At 37.3% G+C, this 24,759-nt stretch overlaps 1 protein-coding gene and 1 long non-coding RNA gene across 9 annotated transcripts in view; one reads left to right on the forward strand and one right to left on the reverse strand.

The window, feature by feature from the left end:
• The window catches only part of FANCC (FA complementation group C), a 68,819-nt gene extending 44,922 nt beyond the window's left edge, over positions 1–23,897 (forward strand). For all 8 annotated transcript variants that reach the window (XM_032674644.1, XM_032674647.1, XM_032674648.1 and 5 more), the window contains 9 exons: positions 220–384; positions 3,296–3,452; positions 6,947–6,999; positions 9,562–9,661; positions 11,555–11,630; positions 12,447–12,528; positions 15,798–15,969; positions 18,535–18,735; positions 20,541–23,897. In XM_032674644.1, coding sequence (XP_032530535.1) covers positions 220–384; positions 3,296–3,452; positions 6,947–6,999; positions 9,562–9,661; positions 11,555–11,630; positions 12,447–12,528; positions 15,798–15,969; positions 18,535–18,735; positions 20,541–20,684 — 1,150 coding nt within the window. In that variant the 3' untranslated portion in view covers positions 20,685–23,897. The remainder of the gene's footprint in view (positions 1–219; positions 385–3,295; positions 3,453–6,946; positions 7,000–9,561; positions 9,662–11,554; positions 11,631–12,446; positions 12,529–15,797; positions 15,970–18,534; positions 18,736–20,540) is intronic.
• Positions 2,124–23,771, reverse strand: LOC116780133. Its single transcript, XR_004354343.1, has 3 exons — positions 19,110–23,771; positions 9,875–9,880; positions 2,124–2,135 (listed from the first exon to the last, which is right to left on the reverse strand). It is a non-coding gene; the product is annotated as an uncharacterized LOC116780133 (long non-coding RNA).
• Positions 23,898–24,759: the final 862 nt, after the last annotated feature.

A 24,759-nucleotide genomic window follows, 5' to 3' on the forward strand; every position in this document is an offset into this window, starting at 1 on the left:
GCACTTAAATTTCAAAATTTTGTCCAACTTCTTGAGATTCTCCACACAATATGTAATGACATGTCAACAGTTGTCCCAGTAAATAATTTTTCAGTAGTTAGGAATGCATCTCTTACATTTAACCTTTTGTAATTAATTCTGTCTTTTTTTAGGTTATCAGTTTAGAGATTAAAAGTTTTGATTTTTCTGAAATAGGAGCTGTGTTTGTTTTTCCCTCAGTGTTTCAGCCAGTCGTGTGAATGCTGTGTCCATTTGCTGTGTCCCTCTCATTACTTTACCTGACCTGACTCCCTTGCTGGAAACTCTTCTTCTTTACCATGGAGGTTCACCAAAAGAAATTCTCTGTCCAGAGTTTCTGGAGGCTGTGAATGAGGCCTTTTTAAAGTAAGTACTGTGGTCTGTATAATTTTTATGCTCTTTCATAAAGATTATTAGTTCAATTAAATGTCTTTTCTCTGGGTTTATATGCTGAATGCACTGTGCACCTGCTTTCTAATAAAATATTTCCCTTGCAGTTGAATAGCAGAGCTGAGGTTGTAGGCCAAAGCAGATTTTTGTATTGCTGATGCCAAATTGTGACATAACAGCTTTAAATATAGACTGGGACTTTGTCCCACTCTTTTTCTAAAATGGAGGTTAAAGTCTTCAATAGATTTTAGTAATTTTGTGAAAGATGTGATCTTTTTTCATAGAAATGTCATTAACCTTTCATGTAAATGTATCACCATTCCTAACTTGACATTTTGGGAACCATTTTCATTTTTCTATGCACAAAATAGACCTTAATGTTTGATGGGTTTGTGTGTGTGTGTGTGTGTGTGTGTTCTTGGTTCTCAAGAATTTAAATTCTCCTGGTTTTCATCAGACTATTTTTAATGAGTCTTAGAGGAGCAATTTGTGAAATATAACTTTGCTTCTTTTGCTGCCACTAAACCCACTGTTCTGATAAAATCAGTCTTTGGATGAAAACCAGCTGGGTGAAGCTGAACATCAGCAAGATTTGCTATGCCAGGAGAGGGAAGATGTCAGAGAAAGCACAGCCTACTTTTGTTTGAGAGTTGCTTTATTCAAGTTGTAGCTGAGGGGGCTTTATTATAAACAAATTTTTTTTTACTAGAAACCATCTTCTGGGAACACTTTACTTCAATTATCCATTTCTCTCCTTTTTTAAACAAAGTTTTAATTGCTTCCTTTGTACTCATCATAATTTCTGAGATGTTCCAGAGAGGATTTTTATAGTGCTCCATTGAGGGCTCCAGAAAAAATAAATAATTAATGGAAAGGCACAACTGCTAATTCATGCACATTACTAGAAGCTGAGGAAGAGGAAAGAAAAAAGGAATGTGGAGTCAAAGACGTGCCCAAAAAAGACAGAGCAGCCTTTCACTTTTTCACTTGTGCACCTTTCATGGCTTCAGGTTGTACAGGTTGCACAAGCAGTAATGCAGTTTGGAAAACTTTCCTAGCAGGTTCACAGATTCAGTGTGGATGGGCTTCTCTCATATCAGTAATGGGCAGACTCCTGACACTTGGTACTGTGAGTATGACCATCCTCTGGACTGAAATAAATGTCTCTTTTCTTAACTTTGGAGCTATAGCTCTGCTATCACAGAGACCAAAAATCCTTCAGTTCACGTGGCTTTTGACTAAGTGGCTCTTGCAAGGCCCTTCACAAAGTGCCTTGTTTCCCTCAGAGCACAGGTAGGCTCAAACGTGTTTTGCACCTGTGGCCTGTCACTGAAGCTCATGTGATCTTAACAGAAATGTGCTTGAATTTTGTTTTTTCCCCCTGAAGACTGAAGTCTATTTTCCCTGACTGTCCCAGTGATCTGAACACATCTTTCTTCTGAACATGGGTGAAGCCTGCTCCAGAAAACAGGGTTATTAAATACTGGTGCTCACAGGGCTCCACAGAACTCAGCATTGTCCCACTAGGACCATCTGCAAGTTCAATATAATCAAAGGAGTATAATCACTACAGTTTACTTCCTGCATGGTTTTTAAATCTTAGAGTTCGAAAATCTCTGTAAGTTTATTAGCTTTATTGCTTGGCATAATGTCTGTAATATCTACCATGCTACCATTAAAACAACAAAAAAAATTACTGTGGCAAAATTAAATAATCTCTTCTCATTCTTAATTTACTTTGATGTGCATATATGCTTTAATAGTGACACTAAATTAAACAGCTTCCTGAAATGGAGCGTTGCTTTCAATTTTGGAATTCTGGATACTTCAATATATTCCTTGTCTATACATGTACACTTTTTAAGTCATTACATAGTATTGAATGGAAAAAAATAGAGCTTTTCAATGGAATTCGGAATTCTGAAGGCTGATATTTAAATAAACACATGGCAAAATAAATACGTTGAAAATAGATCCTGACATGGCGTTAAGTATTCTTTCTGCTGGTATTTTTCTTTTTTTTATCAATAGCTTTAGTTTGCATGCCCTCTCTAGACTAATTTTAGGGTTTTTGATTTAAGACCAAGGCAAATATTTCTCGTTGTTTATATATTCTTTTGGTTTTAACCTTTTAATTTGCAACTGTCATAATAGTTACAAAAGTATTTCAGGATGTATTGTGCTGTGGTTTCTCTTCTTGGGTGGTTACTTTGGCATATTTTGATTTGTGCTGATCCACACTGTGCCCTTTTTTCCCCAGTGGTACAACACTGTACTTCAGCTGAGTTATAGATGAAGGCTTTAGGTGAAGAGATAATTGCCTTCTTAACCATTTCTTTTAAACAGCTCTGGACAGTGTTGGTGGGCTGAAGAATTAGCTACCTCTAAGTAATTAGTTGTTGTTTTTTTTTCTTTTTTTCCCCTTTGTTGTTAATGTGGTTGGATTTTTTCCTTATTTCTCTGCACAGACAGGTAATGCTTTTGTTATACAGCAGAAATATTATGCAGGACCTTCCTGCTTATCAGTCAGCAGCTGTCTGCAGGTACTAGTCCAGTTTTGAAAGAGCACGAGTGTTGGGCAGGACCTTTCTCTAGAGAGGACAGGAAGTCCAGACTTAAACCTTCTGTTTCCATTGGCTGGGATCCATCATGACCAAATTTTTAGGTTTTAAACACACGTGGTAAAGTTACATTTGTAGATGATGGTGATTCCCTGTCACCCTTTGCTATGACTTGATGTTAAACAGAGTGCTGTAGGCAAGATTTTATCTCTCTTGCTTCAGGGTGCTCTTTGTGTCTTCTTTTTCCTCAATATGTTAAAAAAAAGAGGAAATTTTTGTCTTTCTTCCAGTTGCTCAGGGAAAACCATATTTTTCTTTCAAACCAGGAAGAAGATCTCCCTTCCTGACTCAGCTGTCTGCAGCCTCTGGCTTCGGCATTCACCAAGCCTGGAAAAAGCGACCTTACATCTTTTAGACCAGTTGGTTTCCATTCAGCTGAACTCACTGGAAGAAGTGGCTTGTGTCATAAAAGACTCATTACTGGTATGTGCAATATGTGGTACATTTGACATTGATCTTTCATGCAGGGCAGTTTTCAAATACGTCAGCAGATTTGAAGGAAATGGCTGTTACGTGACGTATGACTTGTTAATGAAAACCAAATATTGAGTCTTACAAACATCACTGCTTTTTTAATTTTTACCCTGAATTGGTAAAGGAAAAAAAAAGATTTCATCCAGTGTTGCAGAATGGATAAAGAAATGATAATCTCACTGGTGAGGCAGCTGAGTACCTGCCTCTGTCTTAAAAAATTATAAACTTTGGCCAGAGAGGATTTGAATGTTTTCGCTTCAGTCTCTATGCCCTTGGAGTTCAGCTGTTTAAACAGTTGAAATTCCTTGTAGAATATTTTATTATAGACTGCTTAGTTACTTGGTTTTGTTTGCAAACCTGAACAAAATTCTCAACGCAATACATTTGCTAAACTGTAATTAAAATTGTTTTAAAATGCTGTGTTATGCAGAGTACCAAAAATCTTCCCTAAGAGAATATGGCACATGTTTTTTCCAAAATAATGAGCTACTTTGCAACACTAAATAGAAATGTAATTGTTAATTACAGTGTGAAATAGCATGTGTGCTATGCACTTAAGTATATGTTTCATAAAATGATAGAACTAAGGAATGGTATCTAGTATTTTATTTTCAGCCTATGAAAGTCCTTACAGAGTATGCATTCTAGCTAGGAGAAGAAAGCTGCCTTTAAATTTTCTTCCTTTTTGATTGAATCTGCAAATCTCTTATTTTAGGGATCCATTATAATACTTACAAATCTTATAAATGCTTGGCATCAATAGCTCTTCATATGTAATCTGGGAATTTAGGTGTTCCAGGAGACAAGGCTATAGACAGGGCCTGTGCCTAATTTTTCTATATCAGATATGCTGTGAGTTGTACATACTATACTGTACTACACCATATACCAGCTCAGGACAAAAATATATCTATATCTTTTATAAAAGGTCTAGGCTACATACATAAAAAGAAGTAAAATATTTAAGAATTGATTAAGTGTTATTTATTAAAAATGTTAAGTAACTTGTCTTCACATCCCTATCTCTGAAAAGAATGGAACATTGCTGTGCTAGTACTTAGGTTGTCTTTGCTTGCTCCAAAGACTTTGTACTTTCAAAATAAGATATTCACTGAGTGGCAAGACCAGTGCAGCAGCTTTGAGTGGTGATTTAGAGAGGACATCCTGAGGACAAGGTGTAGAATGAATGGAGGCATTAAGGAGGAGAGCAGTTGGCAGATGGATATTGCTGATTGATAGGCATTGATAAGAGGGAGAGTGCATAAATGGGAGATGGCATAACAGTTAAAACCAATAAGATGAGAAGCTTCAGAGAGGTAGTATAGAAGGAAAATATGTGATCCGGAAATTGTGTTCTAAATGCATAATGATATTTTGTATATGTACATGGTACTGTAAAGATACTTGTGTGATATTAAGTCAGTCAGCACTTTGAATCCAATAATAAAATTAATTTAGCCTGCCTGAAAGATATTTGAATATTTATTTAGGAATGTGGGTGTGCATTTTTTAGCAGCTGGATTATGGTATTTGTAGGATATAAGATCTCTTTACCTTATGGATATGGTAATAGAAAGGAGAATCATGAAACAGAACTATATTTACATTTTTCTATTTGGAAGAAAACCTTTGGAGTACAAATAGGTTGAAATATGTTAGTGATTTGATTATAGTACATTATAAGCAGGAAATGTCAATAATCTCTCATAAATGTATTATCAGAGTAATATATCTAAATAAAATGTCTTGATACAGTAACCATATTGTACATAAACCTCATAGAGATCTGAGGTAGCCAGATAATTGTAAACCACCATACATATTATGAAAGAAACTAGATATGAAATACTCATATATTTTAATTCCAAGAGTAATTGTAGTGTGATGGTCCACTAACTTGTGTTTATATGGTATGCTATTGTGTTTATGGGTTTGGGGCTAAACTGAAATTAATACTGGAAATTCTGCGGTTACTCAGAAGTAATAAAAACAAGTGACCATCACAGATGATCTTTTAGCTCTTTCAGCGTTGGATGGGTGAATAAATGTCTTCCTTTCTGACACAACTTTGAGGTTTGTAGAAGGGCATTAACAGCTAGTATTTTATGCTTTACCAAGAATGGATAGGTATGTATGTACACAGATTTTTAGAGCCCATGTATCTAAAAAGAGATGTGAATGAATGGGTGTCATTTATAGTTCGTGTTTGTTTCTGAGATAGCTTTCCAAATAAGTTTTATTTCTTTCAAAGTTACTTTGCAAGAGACGTGCAATAGGTTGAGAGGGCTTAAAATGTGTTGGCTTCTTCTTTATAAACCGCCTGTTTTGCTGCATTTTGTTTTTCCACCTTTTTATCTTAGAATCATAGAATAATTAAGGTTGGAAAAGACTTCCAAGTTGATCAAGTCCAGCCTTTGACCTAACACCACCATGGCAACTAAACCATAGCTCTTAAGTGCCATGTCCAGTTGTTTTTTGAACACTTCCAGGGATGGTGACTCCTCCACCTCCCTGGCCAGCCTGTTCCCATGCTTAACCACCATTTCAATGACAATATTCTTCCTGATGTCCAACCTGAACCTCCTCTGGCACAGCTTGAGGCTTGTGTCCTCTTGTCCTGTTGCTACTTGCCTGGAAGAAGCCAACTCCCACCCAGCTACACCCTCCTTTCAGGTAGTCATAGAGGAAGATAAGGTGTCCCCCTCACAGAAAGTGAGGATTTTTTTTTTTTAACTTAGGCTTTAACTTGGTACTTTGGGGAATGTGTAAATAGTTTTTATTTCCAGATGGTCTATAAAAGCCTAAGAATATGGAATTAGAAAGTAGTGTGTCTACTAGTGCATGTCTAATATAACAACCTCCTTAAAACAGTCTTTTGTGTGGTAGCATGGTAAAAACCTTCACTAGTTTAAAAAACCACATTGTGATGCACTGAGAGATTTAGCTTGTACTGGCAACTCTGAATTCACAGAAGAAGAGAATAGTGTGAAAAACTGTCTTGGATGAAAATGCATGCAATGCTGTTAAAGACAGAGGGGGTAAAATCAATTTAATTTCTGGAATTTAATGTTGAAGATGTAGCAGGAGTCTCAAAGCACATCCAAAAGGGATTGCCTGCGCAGGGGAGAGAAAAGCAATTGCATGCAACAACCTGCTCTTTCTGTCTGCCACCTTCAGTATTTGTGGTGATTGTTGTCATAAACAGCCTGGGATCCCAGGTGTTTGCGTTTATCAGCTGTTGAGCCTGCTTGGTCTTGCTGTGTAGAATCCTAAGAATGCTAATCCTGAGAAAATCTGAGGGGTTAGTAAGAGCTGATCTGAGAGTTGCAGTTTAATAATGGCTATGTAATAGCATCCATGAGTTAAGCTGTGAATTATACAGTGGCAGTTGTGTGAGTTGTTTCTTGTTAATACCTTATTTTCTTTCATTTGTTTATCAACAGCCACAAGCAGCGAGCCATCCTGCCATTTTCAGAGTTGTAAATGAAATTTTCAAGTAAGTTTTGAAATGATAGTGGGGAGAGTTTCAAATGATCCATTTAAACATTGAGGTTTTCTTCATGAGAAGAAGCAGTATTGTAGACTGTGATGTACTGTAGTTTCAGGATGTCCTTTTCTTTACCTGTATGCTTTAGAGTCCCCTTTTGGGTAGTACACTGCAAATAATGAAAAATGTTTAAAATCTTTCGACCTTTACATAAAAGTTACATAATGATATAATTGGTACAGTTGACTACATTGTATTTTAGCCTTTAAAAATTATAATTTATTTTGTACTTCAGTAGAGGTTTGTGGTTGAAATATGATTTTGAGGTGAAAATTACAAATGCTGAAATGGCTTGTACCATGCCAGCATGAAGGTGGAATTTAGCAAAAACGTTTGCACTTACCACTGTGGCCTCTTTTACATTATGTTAATGGTCTTCAGGGTTTATATTAGGTACGCTCTTGATGGCATTAAGCTGTTGATCTGCCTGTGAATAATGAGTTTGGTTTTGAATGCATTAAAATTATTCGGAAGAAATATATACTGTTTGCCACATGGGGGCTTCCACTCCTTCCTACTCAGTTTTCAGTGGCTTTTTCTCTGTGCTTCACTTGACTTAATACTTATTATTTTTAAGCAGATCTACTGCCAGGGCTATCAGTATTACAGATTTGATACAACAATAATGTATTTAGTGACTGACATTCTTTGTTTATCAAGTGTGTACCTTCTTAAGAAACAGGGCTCCCAGGTACATGTGTTTGAGGGTGTCTGTGTGTCCGTGCATGCTCAGGTTTGTGCAGGCACTGACAGAGGAGTCTGCTGTAGGAACTGCAAAGCACTGTGTTCTGAGAGTGGCAGCACTGGGCAGCTGCTGCTCTGCAGTCCTTCGTGTTGCTGTGGCCCCGTGTCTGCACACAGCTGAGTGTTCCTTGAGGAGCTGAGACCAGGCACTTCCCCAGTGCAAGATGCACTTACAAGTAGATGGAACTTGAACAGACCTGTACTGATGTCCTAGGCTGAGGCTGCGTATTGTGATGGTCCAGGGAGACAAAATTTGTTCAAGCTTCTTGGCTTATTTATGGTCATGGTGTATAAAATATTTTCTAAAAATAACATGAGACTACGTAACTCTTTTGCATCCTTTCCCTTTGGTAGATACTGGAAGTGGATAAGATGCTGTTTCTTTGCTGTTTCTTAGCTAATGCAGGACTTTGTCCAGCACAGTGTTTCCTAATAAAACTTTGCACTTCTATTAATGTTCCAAATTGTCTTAAAAAATCATCATGTTTTCCTTTGCTCAGCCTACATTCCTGCTCCCTTGTTTGCTTTGAATTGTTTCTACGTAGTGTGCTTATTCCTGTACATTGCTAATATTGAAATCTTAATCTATTTTAAAAATACTTTGTTTCCAGTCCTCTTGGTATTTACATCAAACTGTATCTGTATGTTACCTAGCTTTTGCAGACAAGTTGGTTTATGCAGCTTTGTGTTTCTTTTTGTTGTATTTCTCTGATATCCTTCCAATTATTATCAAGTGGTGTGCAGACTTTAAGATACTATTCCAGATTTAGTCACATGAGATTTTAGAGAACTGCTGATAAAGAACTTGTTCTTCCTTGCTTGGAAACTGTTAGGTTTCTATAGCTGGCACAAAACTTGGTTTATTTTTGGGGTTAATGTTCTGTTAGAAGTGTGGATCTAAGCGTTGTGACTTTTTCTGGAATAACTTCTCCTGCTATTTGTGTACATTTATTGAGGTTAATTGTGCTAAATTATTTTAGCACAAGGATATTTACTTCTGTTTCTATTTCCCAATGTTTTCTTGCTATGTGTGGCTGTACAGAAGTCCCTACAACTGTCTTAAGTTTCTGTGTACCATTTCTTCTTTTTGCATCAGTGATTATATTTGGTTGTAGGTTTGTAAAATTTATCTGTTACTAATTTGTTAGTTCTTCGTATCTTTTAGATCATAATGGAAGGAATGAAACAATTCTCTAATAAAAAGAATCTCTTGCTGGCAACTTACTTTGAACATTTTTTCTCATTACTATTAGATGTCTTTCAAATAAGAGAATGAAAATTGCTGCCCACATGATTTTTTCTGCTCCATTTGGTCAAGGTTCTTATGCCAGTTCCAGCATTCACCTTCCTGAACTCTGGAGTGGCCTATGGGATGCAATCCCACAAAACCCTAAAGTATGCTTAACCTCATCATGGGAATAGTTGCTCTTAACCCAATAAAACTCTTCAGATGCCAGATTTGACTAATAAAGTTGTTGTTGGTAGGGTAAATGATGTGTGTCTGCATATATATTTTAGATGTTTACTAAATCTAGTTTATTTGCTGGAGTTGTGTACCGGGTTTGGGTTTTTTTAAATAAAAAATAAAATCTAAAAAGCCTACAAAGTTAGTGTTTCTGTTAGTGTCCACACTTCTGTAATGAGCTCAGACACAGCTTGAACCTACAGCATACAAAGAATATACCTTTTTTCTTCCTTTCGATTAACAGTGATGTGATGGGCAGACTAATTATCTGATCTGTCATATTTTAACTTTTCAATGCCTAGGAATGCACTGCTGGAAACTGATGGAGCTTCAGAAGTTATGACCATAATACAGGTGTTTACACAGCTCTTCCTTGAGGCTCGTCAGAATCAAAACGAGCAGGTAGTCAAGATCTCTTTCTTAATTTCTTTCCAGTGAGAAGATACAAAATTTCACAAGAAAATAAAGAATTTTTAAGAGAGGTAACTGAATATAATTAGCTACATAAGAGCATCTCTCAACAGCTGCATAGATATGCTGAAGTTCAGTTCAAACATTTTCACCTGTGCATAAAATTATATTGTGAAACCAATATGTAAGAGCAGTTTACCTAACTTTACCCTGGAGTACTCCTGCAGCCAGGCTCGTTTCCCCTGATGCTGAAGTTTCTGCCTGTAGAGTGAACATGATCATAAGCACCCATCTTTGATAAAAAAGATGAAAAATGTTAGATGTTTTTTCTTCTGCAGTAGCAGGGTCTCCGATAATAAATGAAGCAGGGAAAACAACCACATCCCCAGTCCCCTAAATAATTAAAAGTAAGATACTGAATAGTCATATTTGTCTATTCAGGAGATAAAAGACACAGAATACATACTGGTTTCAGTTTCTGGTCTTCAATACTGGCCTCCCAGAACTTTTCCTTGGTCTAGGTCTTCAAATTTCCCAGCTTAGTATCTCTTCTTCTGCACAGATTTTTATACAGGTCTTACTGAACTGAATTAAGTTGAATTACTTTTGGATGTGTTAATTTAGACAAGAGCAAAATCAGTTTCTTGGTTTTAAATTTCAAAATACAGATATGAAAAGGTCTTACCTTGTTTATAGGTTGCAAACTTGATTTCAGGTTCCCAAGTCACACTGTCATTTCACATTCTGCCCATTTTGTTTGGTTTTTGAACTCCAATTCGTATGATGCAAGTTTGGAAAGTACTCTGTCATTTAGTAGCTTTCACTTTAGAATTAAGAAAATTTCCAGTTCCTTTGATTTTTGCACCTTTTGAGGGAGATGGTAGTTAAGGAAATGTTGGGACTTCTTGTAATTTGGGATATACTGGCCTTTAATTAGCAGTGTGATTGAGTCTGTGTTCCAGCTTCAGGCAGCTGTCTTGCTTAATGCAGCACAATGCTCTCACATACCAGCCACTTCTCCCAGCTCTGTGTCATCACCACACCTGCTGAGAGAACTCTCTGCCCTTCCATCCAGATCATTAATGAAGATGTTGAATAGGACTGGGCCCAGTATTGAACTCTGCTGTACTCTTGGTAGTTGGTGATTTCCTACTAGACTTTATGCCACTGATCACCACCCTCTGGGCCTGGCCATTCAGCTGCTTTTCTTTCTACCTTAGAGGGAGTCCACGTGGCACTTGCACATACATGCCACAGGTTAGATGTGCCTGTAGTAGGTGTTTGCAGAACAAAAAGATTAAAGGTATGGTGCAGCTTGTCTCAGTTACTCGGTTACTCAATAACCAGCATTGACAGGACACAAATTGCACATACCCAGATAAATACAGGGCAAATCTGTTACCTGTGACTGCCCTACCTGGTACTGAGTCAGATCCTAAGGATTTTAGGTTTCTGTTTTTGAACAGATGGCAATAAAGTCCTCAGATTCTATAGGTGTTATTAGTTCTTAGTTTAATATGATCCATGAATCTGTTTACAATGGAAAATTAACTTAAACTAATTAGTATCTCTTTTAACCTCTGCATATTAAGAAGAAGACTTCTGTGATTACAGGGCAAAAGCCTAAGACTATTAAAATGTCATATTTTTTTCCATGCTCTGAATCTTTTGTGATGCATATAGTTTTAAAATAATTACTTTTCATAAGCATTTCCTAAATATCCCCTTTCTTTATGCAAAATCCTAAAATGAAATATGGTGTTAATTTTCTGTTCTCTTGCTTCAGTCTGTATTGTTAATTACTACCTTAGATGAGATTGTTGACTGTGATTTTGTTTTGAAAACTGACTAGAAACCAGTTAAGATAATGATTTTGTGTCTTAGCTTAAATTCCCATTGAAGGCGTACTTCCCTTGCCACCACCAGCCTCTGGTAAGAGCTTTACTCAGACGTCCCTCTGGTAAGTTCCTTCATGAACTATTTGCAACATTACAAATCTGCATGGTCTGGATATCTCTTAAAATAACTTTAAAAGGGATGGAGACAAAGATTTGCCATTTCCTAAATAGGGTGTGGTTGACTTAGCAATTTTAACAATATTCTTTTAATGGATTTTTCTGCAGGAACATCTAATTCTTATGTAACAATACTATAGATGTAACTTTAACAAAAACTAAACCAGAAGTGAATGACAAAGAAAGAGTGCCTAACTGTGTAGGAATTAAGCCATGTTACTGGGATCTATATACTACATCTTCTTATCTTATAAGTAATTGTTGCAATGAAAGATTTCATATGTCTATTACAAGAAAGAGGCTTTCTGTTGGTCTCTGAAGGTTGAATTCTGTTGATATTTTAGACTGCAAACCCAACTTTTTTTCAGGTTTTCCATTCATACACATCAGGAAACCACTTTTTGACATAGTTCCATTTTTTATGAACAATAATTTAAGCTCAGTACAAGAGTCTCTGAGAATGTTACTCCACTGATTTTGTATTAATATTGAGGAAGCAATTACACAAAGGAACATCAACCTCATTTGAATATTCCTAGCTGTACTTCTTCACATGGCCTTGACAGTGAATTGTTCTGTGAAACACAACAATAGGTATTGTTGAAAATAGGAAAATTTAAAATGAAATCTTAAATCTTGTGTGCTAACTGAATCGAGTTGCAGAAATGTTAAAGTTAGCTTGATGTGGTTGGTTTCACTGTTATGTCCTAGTTGGACAGACTAGGATTTTAAAAAGTTTTATTTTCATCCTCCATCCTCAGAACTCCCAACTGCATCCTGGTCTCAACACTTGAAAAACATTTCAGATATGCTCAAAGCATTAGTAGAAGATATAAACGTTAGGTAAGCAGTGTAAGATTTTCTACCTTTTTGTCCTTTGCATGTTACCTTGCAAAAAGTCATGTCAATTGAAGTCTTTAGTGGCTACATTTCTTCATTTTCTTATTATTCTCTAAAGGGAGCTTTGTTTTAAAGAATAGTAATTAGATTATTTACTGAACCTGAACTTTGTAGTATTTATATACCTGACCAATATGCCTCTGAATAAACAAAATCTTGTCCTCCTTTCAACAAATAACTAGGTGTATAATGGAAATGCTTACTTGCCTATTCTCCCACTTCTCCCCGAAAACTTTTAAAACTATTTGATGAATAAGCTGGGATTGGCTTTCTGCAGGGTTGTGGAAACATCCAAACTTCAAGCTTCTTGATTGTTTTCATAAATATCTGCCTGCCAGACTGCAGTATCATTGTTGCATTACTCTTTGAGCTGACAGTCCATGTCTCTGACCTGTTGCCCTTGGCTTTTTCTTTTTATTGTCCAAATAGTTGCAATTGTGACTGATATTGTTTATCTACATGAATTCTGCTTTGGTAGAGGTCTATATGAAAAGAATGAAAACACATATATTTCTCTGTGCTGCTGCCCTGTAATGCTTTCTAATCAGGAGTGCGATGAGATGTGACTCGGACAGAGCTTGGATACAAGTCTGCTTAGCTCTGCTCTGAGAGTGGGCTGCCCAAAGAATGTTAAACAGCTTTTAAATTCAAAGAAACCAAATTAATTTTGATTTAAAACTTGAGATATTTCAAAAGAAACATAGAACACCTTGGCCTAACAGGCTTGCAAAACAAAATACCCAGCTGTCTCCCTGTGTCCTGGAAAAAAGATACTTGTGACCATGCTTGCTTTCAGTTAACTCATGGGGGCTTTTCTTTGTTGCTGAGTGGCAGAAAAAAAGCTTTTATTCTTTTCCCTCTGAGGCCAGACTGTCTGCCTGTAGCTTCTCACTTTCTGTATGAGCTGCAGCTTGGTGCCATGTCTTGCCTGTTTGTCCCTGAAGTGTGTCAAATCTTTCTGTCCTTGGAATGTGACCAGGAGCTGACTCTGGCTTCTTAAAGAAACACATAACTGAAGCTTAGAACAAACAAATAAAACAAATACATCCATCCTAATGCATTACAATAATATAAGCATGTCTGTTCTCCTTCTGTTACCAGCCCTTTCTTAGCTCGTATTGTCTTTTTCCCCCTTTGCTTTCATAGTACACTACTTTGAATATATTGTATTTGCCTGAATATAGTCTTACTTCCTTTAGAACTCCTGCAACAATGTTTTCTATCAAACCCCTCTCAGTTACAAAGAAAATGGATCTAACACATTTTTAAATACTAATATCCATGAAGAAACTGCATTCAATTTTCTTTTATTGCTTTATTCCTGATTCTACATGCTTTCTACTTAATAAGATTTGCAGAGGAGAAAAAAATACCATTATACAGCATATCCTCTTGCTTCTTACATCCCATCCTCTCTGTTATATAGATTGATTTTCAGTAGTCTTATTTTACACCAAATATGAATCAGAGAACCATAGAATCAACTGGGTTGGAAAAAACCTCTGAGATCATCAAGTCCAACCCTTGATCCAACCCTGCTGTGGTTCCCAGCCCATGGCACTGATGCCACATCCAGTCTCAGCTTAAAAACCTCCAGAGACAGAGAATCCACCACTTCCCTGGGCAGCGCATTCCAATGCCTGATCACCCTCTCTGGAAAGAAATTCTTCCTAATATCCAACCTAAACTTCCCTTGGCACAGCTGAAGACTGAGCCCTCTTGTCCTACTGCTGCTACCCCCCCCGGCTCCCCCTTCCTGTCAGGGAGTTGGAGAGAGTGAAGAGGTCTCCCCTGAGCCTCCTCTTCTCCAGGCTGAACAGCCCCAGCTCCCTCAGCCTCTCCTCACAGCACTTGTGCTCCAGTCCCTTCCCCAGCCTCGTTGCTCTTCTCTGGACCTGCTCCAGCCCCTCCATGTCCTTCCTGAGCTGAGGGCCCAGAACTGGACACAGCACTCCAGGGGTGGCCTCACCAGTGCTGAGTCCAGGGCAAGAATCTTACAGCAAAGTGCTTTCTATGTCCTTCTAATCAACAGCTTTATTATTATATGTAGTCATCTCAGTGAATAGTAAGTGTTATATGACATTTTAAAGCAGAAATCAACTCAGGTACCTTTTGTGGGGACGAGTCCGGAAAAAGCAAAGGGCCACTTTTGGCAACAACAGTGGGACACAGGTACCAGTACAGAGAGGGCAGAAACAGCAGTGGGGTCAGAAGTGGAGGGTACATGACTCCAAAACAGGCACTGTAATGGTACAGGGAAGTGTTTAGAGAAAGCTATGACCTTGTCATGTTCCCCAAATGATGTGATGGTCTCAGACAACTTCATTAACTCCTGAAATTTCTAAGGTCTCTTAGAGTTTCCTGGGAAAGGTGGCACAGCACCTTTTGGAGTCCCTAGGAATAAAACATAAGAAAAACTTCTATTCCAAGTTTTGCAAAATTTGTTAGGAATAATTGTTCCTAGTTCTTCATCTCCTAGCTGTCCTTCTGTTTGTCCTTCCATATATAGCTTAACTTTTTGTTTCAGACACCTGCCATTAGTTTGCATCTCCTCATTACTTCTCTTGTCTTTAATCTCTTCTAACTTTAGAGGAGTGCATGTGAGAAACTGTAGAGATGAGAGGTAGTCCATTCTCACCTTTCTTACAGCAATAACCCTGTTGTAAACACCTTCAAAATTTTCATTAAAGAGGACATGAATTTTAAGAGTCAGGAGATGAATATCCTTTATATTTAGTCTATCTAAAGGTAATTCCTCATGAATTATGAAAAAAGATGTGCTCCATAAATTACCAAAAACCAGAAAATAACCCTGAAAAGCAACAGAGAGAAAGTGGAAGGGAACAGTATGTTAGAGTGTAATACTTGAGATATGATTGAAAGTTTAGAAAATCCTTCAACTGGAGAGTATAAACAGTAGAGTTTAATTTTATTATATATATTTTCATACATAGTATTTTGTCACAGTTTATTAGAATAATGGATTGTGGATAGTCTGTTCTGCTGCCAAAGTTAATCTCTGGTAGCACTGCATGTGTCTCACTTGATCACTTCAGATAAGTCCTGACTTCAGAGTAAACAGTACAAAGCATGTGAGGCATTGTCTGTTGAAGCATAGTTCAAAGATTCCTTTAAAGTCAACTGGCAGCACCCTTTGCAGTTAAAAATGTCAAATAATGAGAAATACTTAATTTTATCTTCATATTTTCCAGTTCTCTCACTGACCTTTTTGAAACCTGGTATTTGGTTGCTTGTTTTGGAGAATGGCTGGATATTGCAGCAGAAAAATTGCTCAAGGCTGCTGTACAACCAGATGCTTTGCTGTGGCTGCTGGCATTTTACTACTGTCCTCAGAATGAAAATCAACAAAGGACTCAGGCAATGGTGGGTGATGTAGGGACAGTAAGTGGCAATATGCAGTCAATAGTTTGAGTATATCTTATTGTTATAAAACAAATAATGCACACCAGAAAAATTAAAGGTATCGACTTTACAAGGTCTCCAGGGAATTGTGGCAGTGGAGAAGTTGAAAGATAATGTTTTTGAATTTTCTTGTGACATTTAGAAAACATTATTCCTCTTTTGAAAGTATGTTATATAGATTAGCACCTTCTTGGCTTTCTTTGGGTGCTTTTAATCACAAGTAAAACTACCCTGGTGATGGTATTTTTTAAATTAGTGTGGCAGATTCCAGCATTCCTGTGTTGTGGCATCTGCTGAGAAGGAAACACAAGAAATCACAGCAGCTGAAGCAGAAAATTCTGGAATCCTAACCTTGTCTATCCTGATTTCTCTTACATATACTTACTAGTTCTTGGCATGTAATGTAATAAGTAGGTAATACTCCCATGTGCTGTGTTTCTGACAGAAGGAACAGTGTTCTAACCTTATGCACTGCACTGCACAGAGAGTGCTGTGTGTCTGTGTGTGCATGCAAATACTTGAAACCTATTAATTTAAACCTATTATGCAAGTTTGATCTAGCCCAAGCAATCTAATCCACAGAGCCCAGATTCAGAATCTGGCTGCAACTTCTCTGGTTTTCCTTAATTTGAAAATGGGTTCTGTTTGATTTAAAAATGCAGCTCAGTACACAACAATAGTAAAATATGTTTCAATTTTATGTTTAATGGTCCATGTACAACAGTGTATTATGCAATATTTTATTTCCTTTCCTCCCCCTCTCACCACCCAGATGGCACTACAAACACAGGATCATATCCCAGTCAATCACTTGTAAATTTTTTTTTCTCTTAAGTTTCTTATTGTCTGGGATGTTGGCTGAGCAGAGTTTTGTTAGAGCTATGGTGAAGTAAAGTAGTCAGGGTTGGCTTTAGAATGCAGTTTTGGGAAGGAAGGCAATATGGAAGCAATAAACATGAGTGGACGAAATGGAAGCACTACAGGTGCAGATCAGTGTGTGGAATATTGTTCTAACTCCAACCCTAAAGAATGGAATCCCTTTGTCCCATATAGGAAATAATTTCCCTGGCTGTCCCCTATTCTATCAGTTTGTTTTTCTGTCATAACATATGACAAACTTTAGTGAGAAAGGAGCTTTTCTACTGACAACCCATGCAGCTACTCATCTTTTCCCACAGGTCTGATATTTCAGTTCATTATCATTCTTTTCTTAGGTACTTGAACTAAGACCTTTTTTCCCCCCCCCCCCCCCCCCCATAGGTCAGGCCACTTCAGAGGCATTCCCACAGTTCATGCAAAGCCTCTGCCTATAGTTAGCTGTTTGCTTTTTTTTTTATTTGTCCTTTGGCAGGTTAGCTCTCAGCTCTTTCACATGAAGTGGTTTCCACCTGAACCCCTGCACCACTCACCAGTTAAGGATTAAGGTGGCACAGGAACTACTTCTGCTCTTCACTGGACTTCACTCATATATAGAGGACTAAATACTCGGCTTCTCAATGAATTTGGTGGAGTCTTTTATAGCTTTAGGTTCTGAAAGGTTGAAGGAACAATACTTGGAGGTTGGCACTAAGAATGAGACTCCTGGGGTACGTGAGCTCTGCCATCCATCCGCAGTCGCTGGCACACAGGATGCACAGGGGGATGAAGAATCCTGAATTCCAGTTATCTTTCTGTAGATTCTGGTATTATTTGTGCACTTACTTAATTCAAGAATAGCAGCTTTTTGAGACTGTTTGATGTGAAATTATTAAAGGGGTGGGTCAATGTCTGAAACAAATTGTCCCAATGAATATGGTTGAGAAACAGGTGTCCTTTTCCTTTGGGTCTGCAGTGGTGTGTTTTTCCATTGCTCCAGCAATCACTCATTTGTGTTTGTTCTACAAGTTTGTTTGGTTCATTTTTAATACAGAGAACAGAATTATTGTTAGGATTTTTTGCAGTAGTTGCTTATAGTTTTTTTCCATTATGTAGGTGCCAAAATCTTCTGTTTCCTACTTTCATTAAAAATTAGGTTTTATTGGCTAACTCACAACATAAAAACATAAGTTGCAAATAACACAGGAAGAGGGAAAAAACTTCATTCTTACCAGAACATTTTATCAGCTGAGGTCAGGTTGCATGGGGATTTAATTGATTTATAGCAGCAATGCTGAAATGAGCCCTTGAGGAGCCTCTGTTCTTTTTCCCACAAGGCAAAAATCTGACCATGTTCTGCTGAGGGATTTTCTCCATTTCCTTACATTATTAAAAAAGGTAAAATCCTGGCTTGATGCCTGTCTGCTTCATTTGTAATACCAAAGAAAATAAAAAAAAACATTCTGTCCACCTCTCTGTGATTCAGTATAAAAGAAATGTGTACAGCCCTTCCTTCCCTGTTTTCCCAGCTAAATTCAAACTCTTTTCATGTTTGGGTAGTTTCTGCCAAGGATTCAGTTTCCTTTTAGTGAATAAATCCAAAAGAAAAATACCACAGATTTGACCTTTATTGTTCTCTGATCCTGCATCCTTTGAAATTATTTCCTACAGGTAGAAGTTCAAGCAGTCTACAATCATCTAATGATGCTCTTCAGCTGTACAGACCTTTCTCTCAGAGATCTGGAGGCTGCTGTGCACAGGATAGTGGGGACAGGGCAGTGCTGGAACCAGCCTCTCATGACACATCTTCTGACCAACTTTTTGCTCTTTTCATCTGGTGGACATTTGGTTGCCCAGGAATGTATTTACCATGTGAGTGTTTCTTCTTTCTGTTTTTTCAGGTTATATATCTTACTATTTTGGATTTAAGTTTCTACCTTTCAATAAAGAAAACACAGAGAATTACAAAAGACCATGACTACAGCAGCTATACCCAACCTGCTACAAATCTACCTCAGTTACGGTCAATATGTTTTCCATTCACTTCTTGATAAGATCTCACTGAAAATGTTGCTGTCCTGACTATACAGATGAAGAAATAGTTGAAATAGTAGCTTGCAGTTAAGAGATAGCTACAGTTCATTTACATATAGCAAGACAGCATGTGCAAACATGTTGTTTCTCCAATTATAAATCACTCCCTAAATTATCCAACTACTGCAGAGATGATGAAACTGTCTTCTCACTGTTTTCCATTAGGTAGAGCAGGTGGTTACTAGGTGTTAGCATTGATGTGAGAGAAGCCTGGTGATTTAGCAAAGCCAATGAGGAGAACAGTGTGGTAACTGAGAGAGAAGGAAAGAATGAAGAGCTCAGACAGTGTCTCTTAGGGTGTGATAAAAGCTGAAGAGGAGTAAAAGGTTGGAAGGTTACCACAGTATCTTCTTGTTGCTGATAACAGCCTTCAGGAATATTGGTGCAAACTTCAAAATGTGTTTGTGTCTCTTAAGATAGTGCTATCTCAGTGTGAGATTAAGAATTCTTTCCTAACTATAAAACCATATTATTTGAAGAAGTTCACGACTCCTATGCAAGCACGTCTAGGGCCAGTGTGTAGTTTTAACACTTCCAAAGGGTTTTCCTTTCAGCAGCAGAGTGCTCTTCTATCTTTATAGGGTATATGGCATGTGTAAGGCATCTGATTTTATGATACAGCTGTCTGAGTAAACAGACAAAACATTTCTCTGTTTAGGAAGGGCTAAGATAATTCTCACATTTTAGGTGCAAGTTTAAAAATGAACAACTTTTTTCTTAGCATAAGAATATAGTGATAAAACTGGGGGGAGGGATATGTATATTTACAGTCTGCTGTTTCTAGTTTCTCTTGAGTAATGCAGCTGTTGAGCTGTGATGTTGTAATGTACCGGCCTGTTACTTTAAACCTCTTCAGAAAGACCAAAGGCAATCTCTTGCTTCTTCATAGGAAGCAACATAACTTTCTAAACTGAGTGCAGCGTGGTTGTGAGCTCTTGTAGGCCAGAGTTTGTCAGTCTAATTAATTTTGACTGTATTTGTATAATCATTAATGTGTAGCAAGGCTCTCCATGTGATTTGAAAAGGACTGAAGGCAATATATGAAAGGCAGAATGGTGTTGAACTAATTTGGGATGCATGGCTGTGGTTTTGGTTAGCATAGTAAACTTCCGGTTTAACACAGCAAATAACAAGGAGTAAAGTCCCTCCTGATCTGCAAAAATTGCAGCTTAGGATCTTTCCCTGGTATTCTGTCATCTTCTGGGGGAGGGATTTATTTTTACTTTTGAAAGCTTTACAGAATTGAATTTTCTCCCCGGACACACGCAGAACCTTCATGTGTTTTTAGTTGTTTTTTTCTGGAGATGACTTAGAAATGGTTACACTGTCTGTCCATTTGTGTTTCCTTTAAATAGTTTCTGACCTCTTGATTTGTTTCACTTAAACTTGAGAGAACAGTAGAAAATCTCAAAGTTGCTCAGTTCCACTAAAGTGAATGAAAAGAGATACCTTGGGCAGAAGTTGCTTCTCACATGTTCAGTGGTGAGGGACAAATCTGTGGTTTTGTTGTAAATATTAATGGAGAATTTTTAGTATTTAGCAACATAATTGCATTATTTCCCATCTTCTCTGTTTTCCTTCAGATTACTGAGACAACTGATACAAGCAAGGAAGTTTATAGCCTTCTTACCCGTACTGCATACAGATTTAAACATCATGGAGAAGGAAACCAGAGGACTGTCAAGCTGCTGAATGAACTTCTTCAAAAACTTACATTGAAAGTTTAGATTTTTAATATCATCTATTTATCAAGCCAACAAATCAGATCTTTATCTATCTTTATTTATTAATGTCAGAATTCCATTAGCATCTTGCACCACAGGTAACCAAGGGTAGAAAGACACATACATAAGCATATCTCCTAATTTCCTGTTCCCTCGTCTATATTTTAAAATAATCTGTTGTTTGGAAATATTAATCTTTTGAAATGGAATAGTAAATATTAAAGATGGTTGAAAATTGTGTTCTGAACACCTTCTGTAACATGAGACCTACATCAGTTAAAGCAGTTCACTCATCTCCTTGTTGTTCATCTGGCTGAGGATCAGTTTTTCTCCCAAATCACAGATGTGGGGTTTTGTTTAGCAAACCATATCCAATTGCTTAATTGGTAAGCTGTTCCTAAAATGTTTTGTTGTATAATTTTGCTTTTATGAAACCCACGATGGTCTCGAGTGATTCATGGTGAAGGTACTCCACGTTCTCAGGAAGTCAGCAACGTTTCCTGAACTCTTTCCTTCTTTCTGAAAATGTTTCCAAAATAAAACTTCTTCCAGATTTGCTAAATGTGTTTTTTTCAGTACAGCAGCTTCCACAGGAGAGTGTTCACTGCAGAGTACTATTCCAATAGCTGGTCTTTGTCAGCAGATACTGCAGGTAAAGACTGCTTGCAATAGAGCCCACTTAACAGTGTGCCATGACTGATGTTATTCAAGGAATCTTTTCTTTTATTCAGACAAAATAGGGCAAGCACAACAGAGACATAAGGACATTTTCCAGTTTGAGGGCCAAATTTCCTAAAAGGAGCATATGGCTGCAAATCATTGCCTTCATTTTTGTGTCCAGAGGTAGTTTGCTTCCTTCTTTGTTTAGGTTTTTTGTCTCCTACAAAGAGTACAGACAGGGAGCAATGGCTTACTTTTTTACCTTTGCGGAAGTAAAGGTAAAAAAGAAAAACTTCTGTCCCAAGAAGTTTTGTGAACTTGTTCCTAGCTTAATCAGAAAAATAAGCATGCAGAATAGTAATAACAGAGGATCACAACTTTCCTCAGTAATTTGTTCTAGTATGTTACTTAGGTTTGATGCCAAAACTTGTGCTGTGTTCAAAGATATTACTTGGAAAACTGTTCTTGCATATAAAATCAGTCATGTATCTTGAATTAATGCAGCTTTTTGAATGTAACATTTGTTTTTGAACAAGGGAAAAAAAAAAACCAATGTACTTAGTGTCCCTTGGCTGTAACAAGTGGAAAGATATTTTCTGTAATGCTGTTGACTGACTTCTTACAATTTTGTTCCTAGTGAGTCATCCCACAGGATTTACATGCCCTCTCAATGGGTTTGCTAGTGAAGTAAAAGCAAATACTTTTACTTCACTAATAGTGAAGTAAAATAATGTGTGTCTGTGAAGGAAGGGGTTTTTTTCCCTTTGATTCAAAATGAAAATTCAGAAAGGATATGTTGCAATTTTTCTGTTCTTGATAGCCGTACATATCTAAAAAAGCAAAATCAAGCAACCTAGTTTTCTGTTCCCTGAACACCATACCTGAAAAGCATGGGATTCTGCTAAAGTATTGGTTGATCACAAACTCTGAGATATTTGTCTACTGGAAACACTTGTGGAGTCTCAACCTAGAATGATAAATAATCTAAAATTTTAATCCAAAGGAACAACGATTTTTCTTTTGTTTGTTTAATTTCTAATCTGGTTGTTGGATGTGGAGCTCTTTGGTTATCTATTCTCCATAGTATGTCTATGTGTAATATTAACTACTTAGAAGGATTGGCAAAGAATTGCAATATATGATTCTTGCACATTAGTTAGGTGGATGATATGAGTATTATATTTAGATATGTATTACACTTTTTGGAGGGGAATTTTTGTGTCTTTTTACTGTACTGTCTTTTATTTTTCCACCAAAAAAATGCATGAAAATTCTTCTAACATTCTTATATAAAAATCAATATCCTGATAAATAGGGATAAGTCAATTCAAGAGGAAGGAAATGTGCAGTGAATGCAGTAAAAACGCAAAATTAGTAGTGAATTGGTGCATTCTCATTTTCCTGTGTTTGGCTTCTTAAGAAATACTGCATGATTTAAATATTATAAGGAGAGTTTGCTCGTTTCAGGAGGCTTTAAGGAAGAAACCTAATTGATGCTGTCTGTAACTTAAAACAGATACATGTGTACTGGCATTCTTCTTGCTCTATTTAGCATTGCTGTTCTAAATCTTTGGTATTTCTTTTTCCTTGCTCTTTCACAGTGCTTGAATTATGATCTAACTTTGATAGAAACTGTGATTTTCTGGGATGTTGAAGCTACTTTTTTTAGTTTGCCAGTGGAAGGCAGCGGTGATTTGGTAGATCTGAATAATGGAGGATTTCTCATGTCATGGCTCCTGCATTGCCCATCCAATGTGCATCTTCTCCTCTGTAATTGCTGCTTTTTGTAAATGTTCCTTGAAGCCCTCAGGGTTGTACTTTTATGCTGAACCAGCCAACGAGTTCTGAAATCAGGCTTCCAGTAGCTCATTCCCTGGCCTTCTGTCTCCAGGTCACACCCTGGTTGTGGATGTGCACTGAGCACAGAGAACTGTTCAAAATCCTTCTGCTTCAAGGCATTGCTTTGAATAAGAACACAGACAGTAAATTTTACTTCCTTGTTGATTATGCTTCTTTCCAGTCTAAGGCTGCTAAGTTACAGCTTTTTGAATTCTGCAAGCTTGCCAGCATGGGGCCAGGTGATTTCTGTGGATTTTCTTCAGGGGGGAAAAAAAAAGACCACGTCTATGGCTTTCATTTAATCCATATCTCAGTACAGTGCCAGTACAAAGCAGAACACATTTTATTTTGTGATGTATTATAGGAACAGGTATCTTGTCAGATACTGCAATTTAGCTGATCAGCAGTAACATGTTAATCAGTTACTTCTAGGGTTTGTGATTAAGTTTCTGTACTCACAGCATTGTAAGTGCAAAGAGGTGTTAATAAACAGACTGAGGATGCAAGTGAGATAATATTAGTTTTGGTTAGCTGAAATTCATGCCAGTGTGGTGTGTTTGGCTTGGTACAATACCAAATTAGCATTATACAAGTTTAGGATAAAACATCTGGCAAAAATTACTTGCAATTATTAAACAAACACTGTTAAACCAGGTTTACTCCATTTTGTTGCTGTATTATCTAACAACAGAATAAAATACTCATGTTCTCTGTGAATAAGTAGTAAGTGAATTCATGCTAAAAATGCCATGGTAATTAAAATGCAGTTTTTCTTGTGATATAAGAAGTGTGTAGAAAGGTGAAAATTTGTAACATGGAAGTGTAGTTTCCTACTAGACCCACATTTGAAAAGTCAACCCCTGAACTGTTCTGGGAGGAGTCCTCCACGAGAACACCAAGCATGTGTTTGCATCCATGTTTTTATACTTTCCCAATAGTCTGCAATGACTTCATTATGCAATCTACATGTTTTGCTGGGCAACACCAGTAGTTAAACCACTGTAGTGCTAGAGGCATCCCACACTTAATTCATAGCAGTATTCATATGAGGGCCTGCTGAAATTCACTCCTCTGGCAAGTTTGTGATACAATTTTTCCTTGTGATACAAATTTTGTCCCTTTCCCCCAGCCAAGATAGTTTAAAGCTCCGTCACTGAGCCTCACCAGCTTCTGTGCTAGAACTCTTTTTCCTCTCTGAGATTTAGGTGAGATGGTAGGAACAATGACCCTCTCTTTTCTATCCTTTTCCATAAAAATATCTGTTAGGCCTATGAACTTCTGCAGATGCAACTGACATCTTGAAGAGATTATGTTTTTACATATTCTTGACCAAACATACTGAAATACACTGTCCTTGAGATTTCCCATGGGTATGTGCCAGTTAGCCTGTATGTACAGTTTACTCACTCCTTGATGCTTTGATTTTATTTCTTAGCTTGTGAGTTTATTTTGAGGCTTCCAAAACATGTTCTTGCAATAAATATGTCATGGGCCTGCTACTGTTAGAAGTTCTGTTAATATTTCACATATAAGAAAGCAACTTCTGTTGGTTTTGACTGATGATGCCATGACTTCTACT

This window comes from Chiroxiphia lanceolata, chromosome Z (assembly GCF_009829145.1).
Source record: "Chiroxiphia lanceolata isolate bChiLan1 chromosome Z, bChiLan1.pri, whole genome shotgun sequence".
NCBI classification, from domain to species: domain Eukaryota; kingdom Metazoa; phylum Chordata; class Aves; order Passeriformes; family Pipridae; genus Chiroxiphia; species Chiroxiphia lanceolata.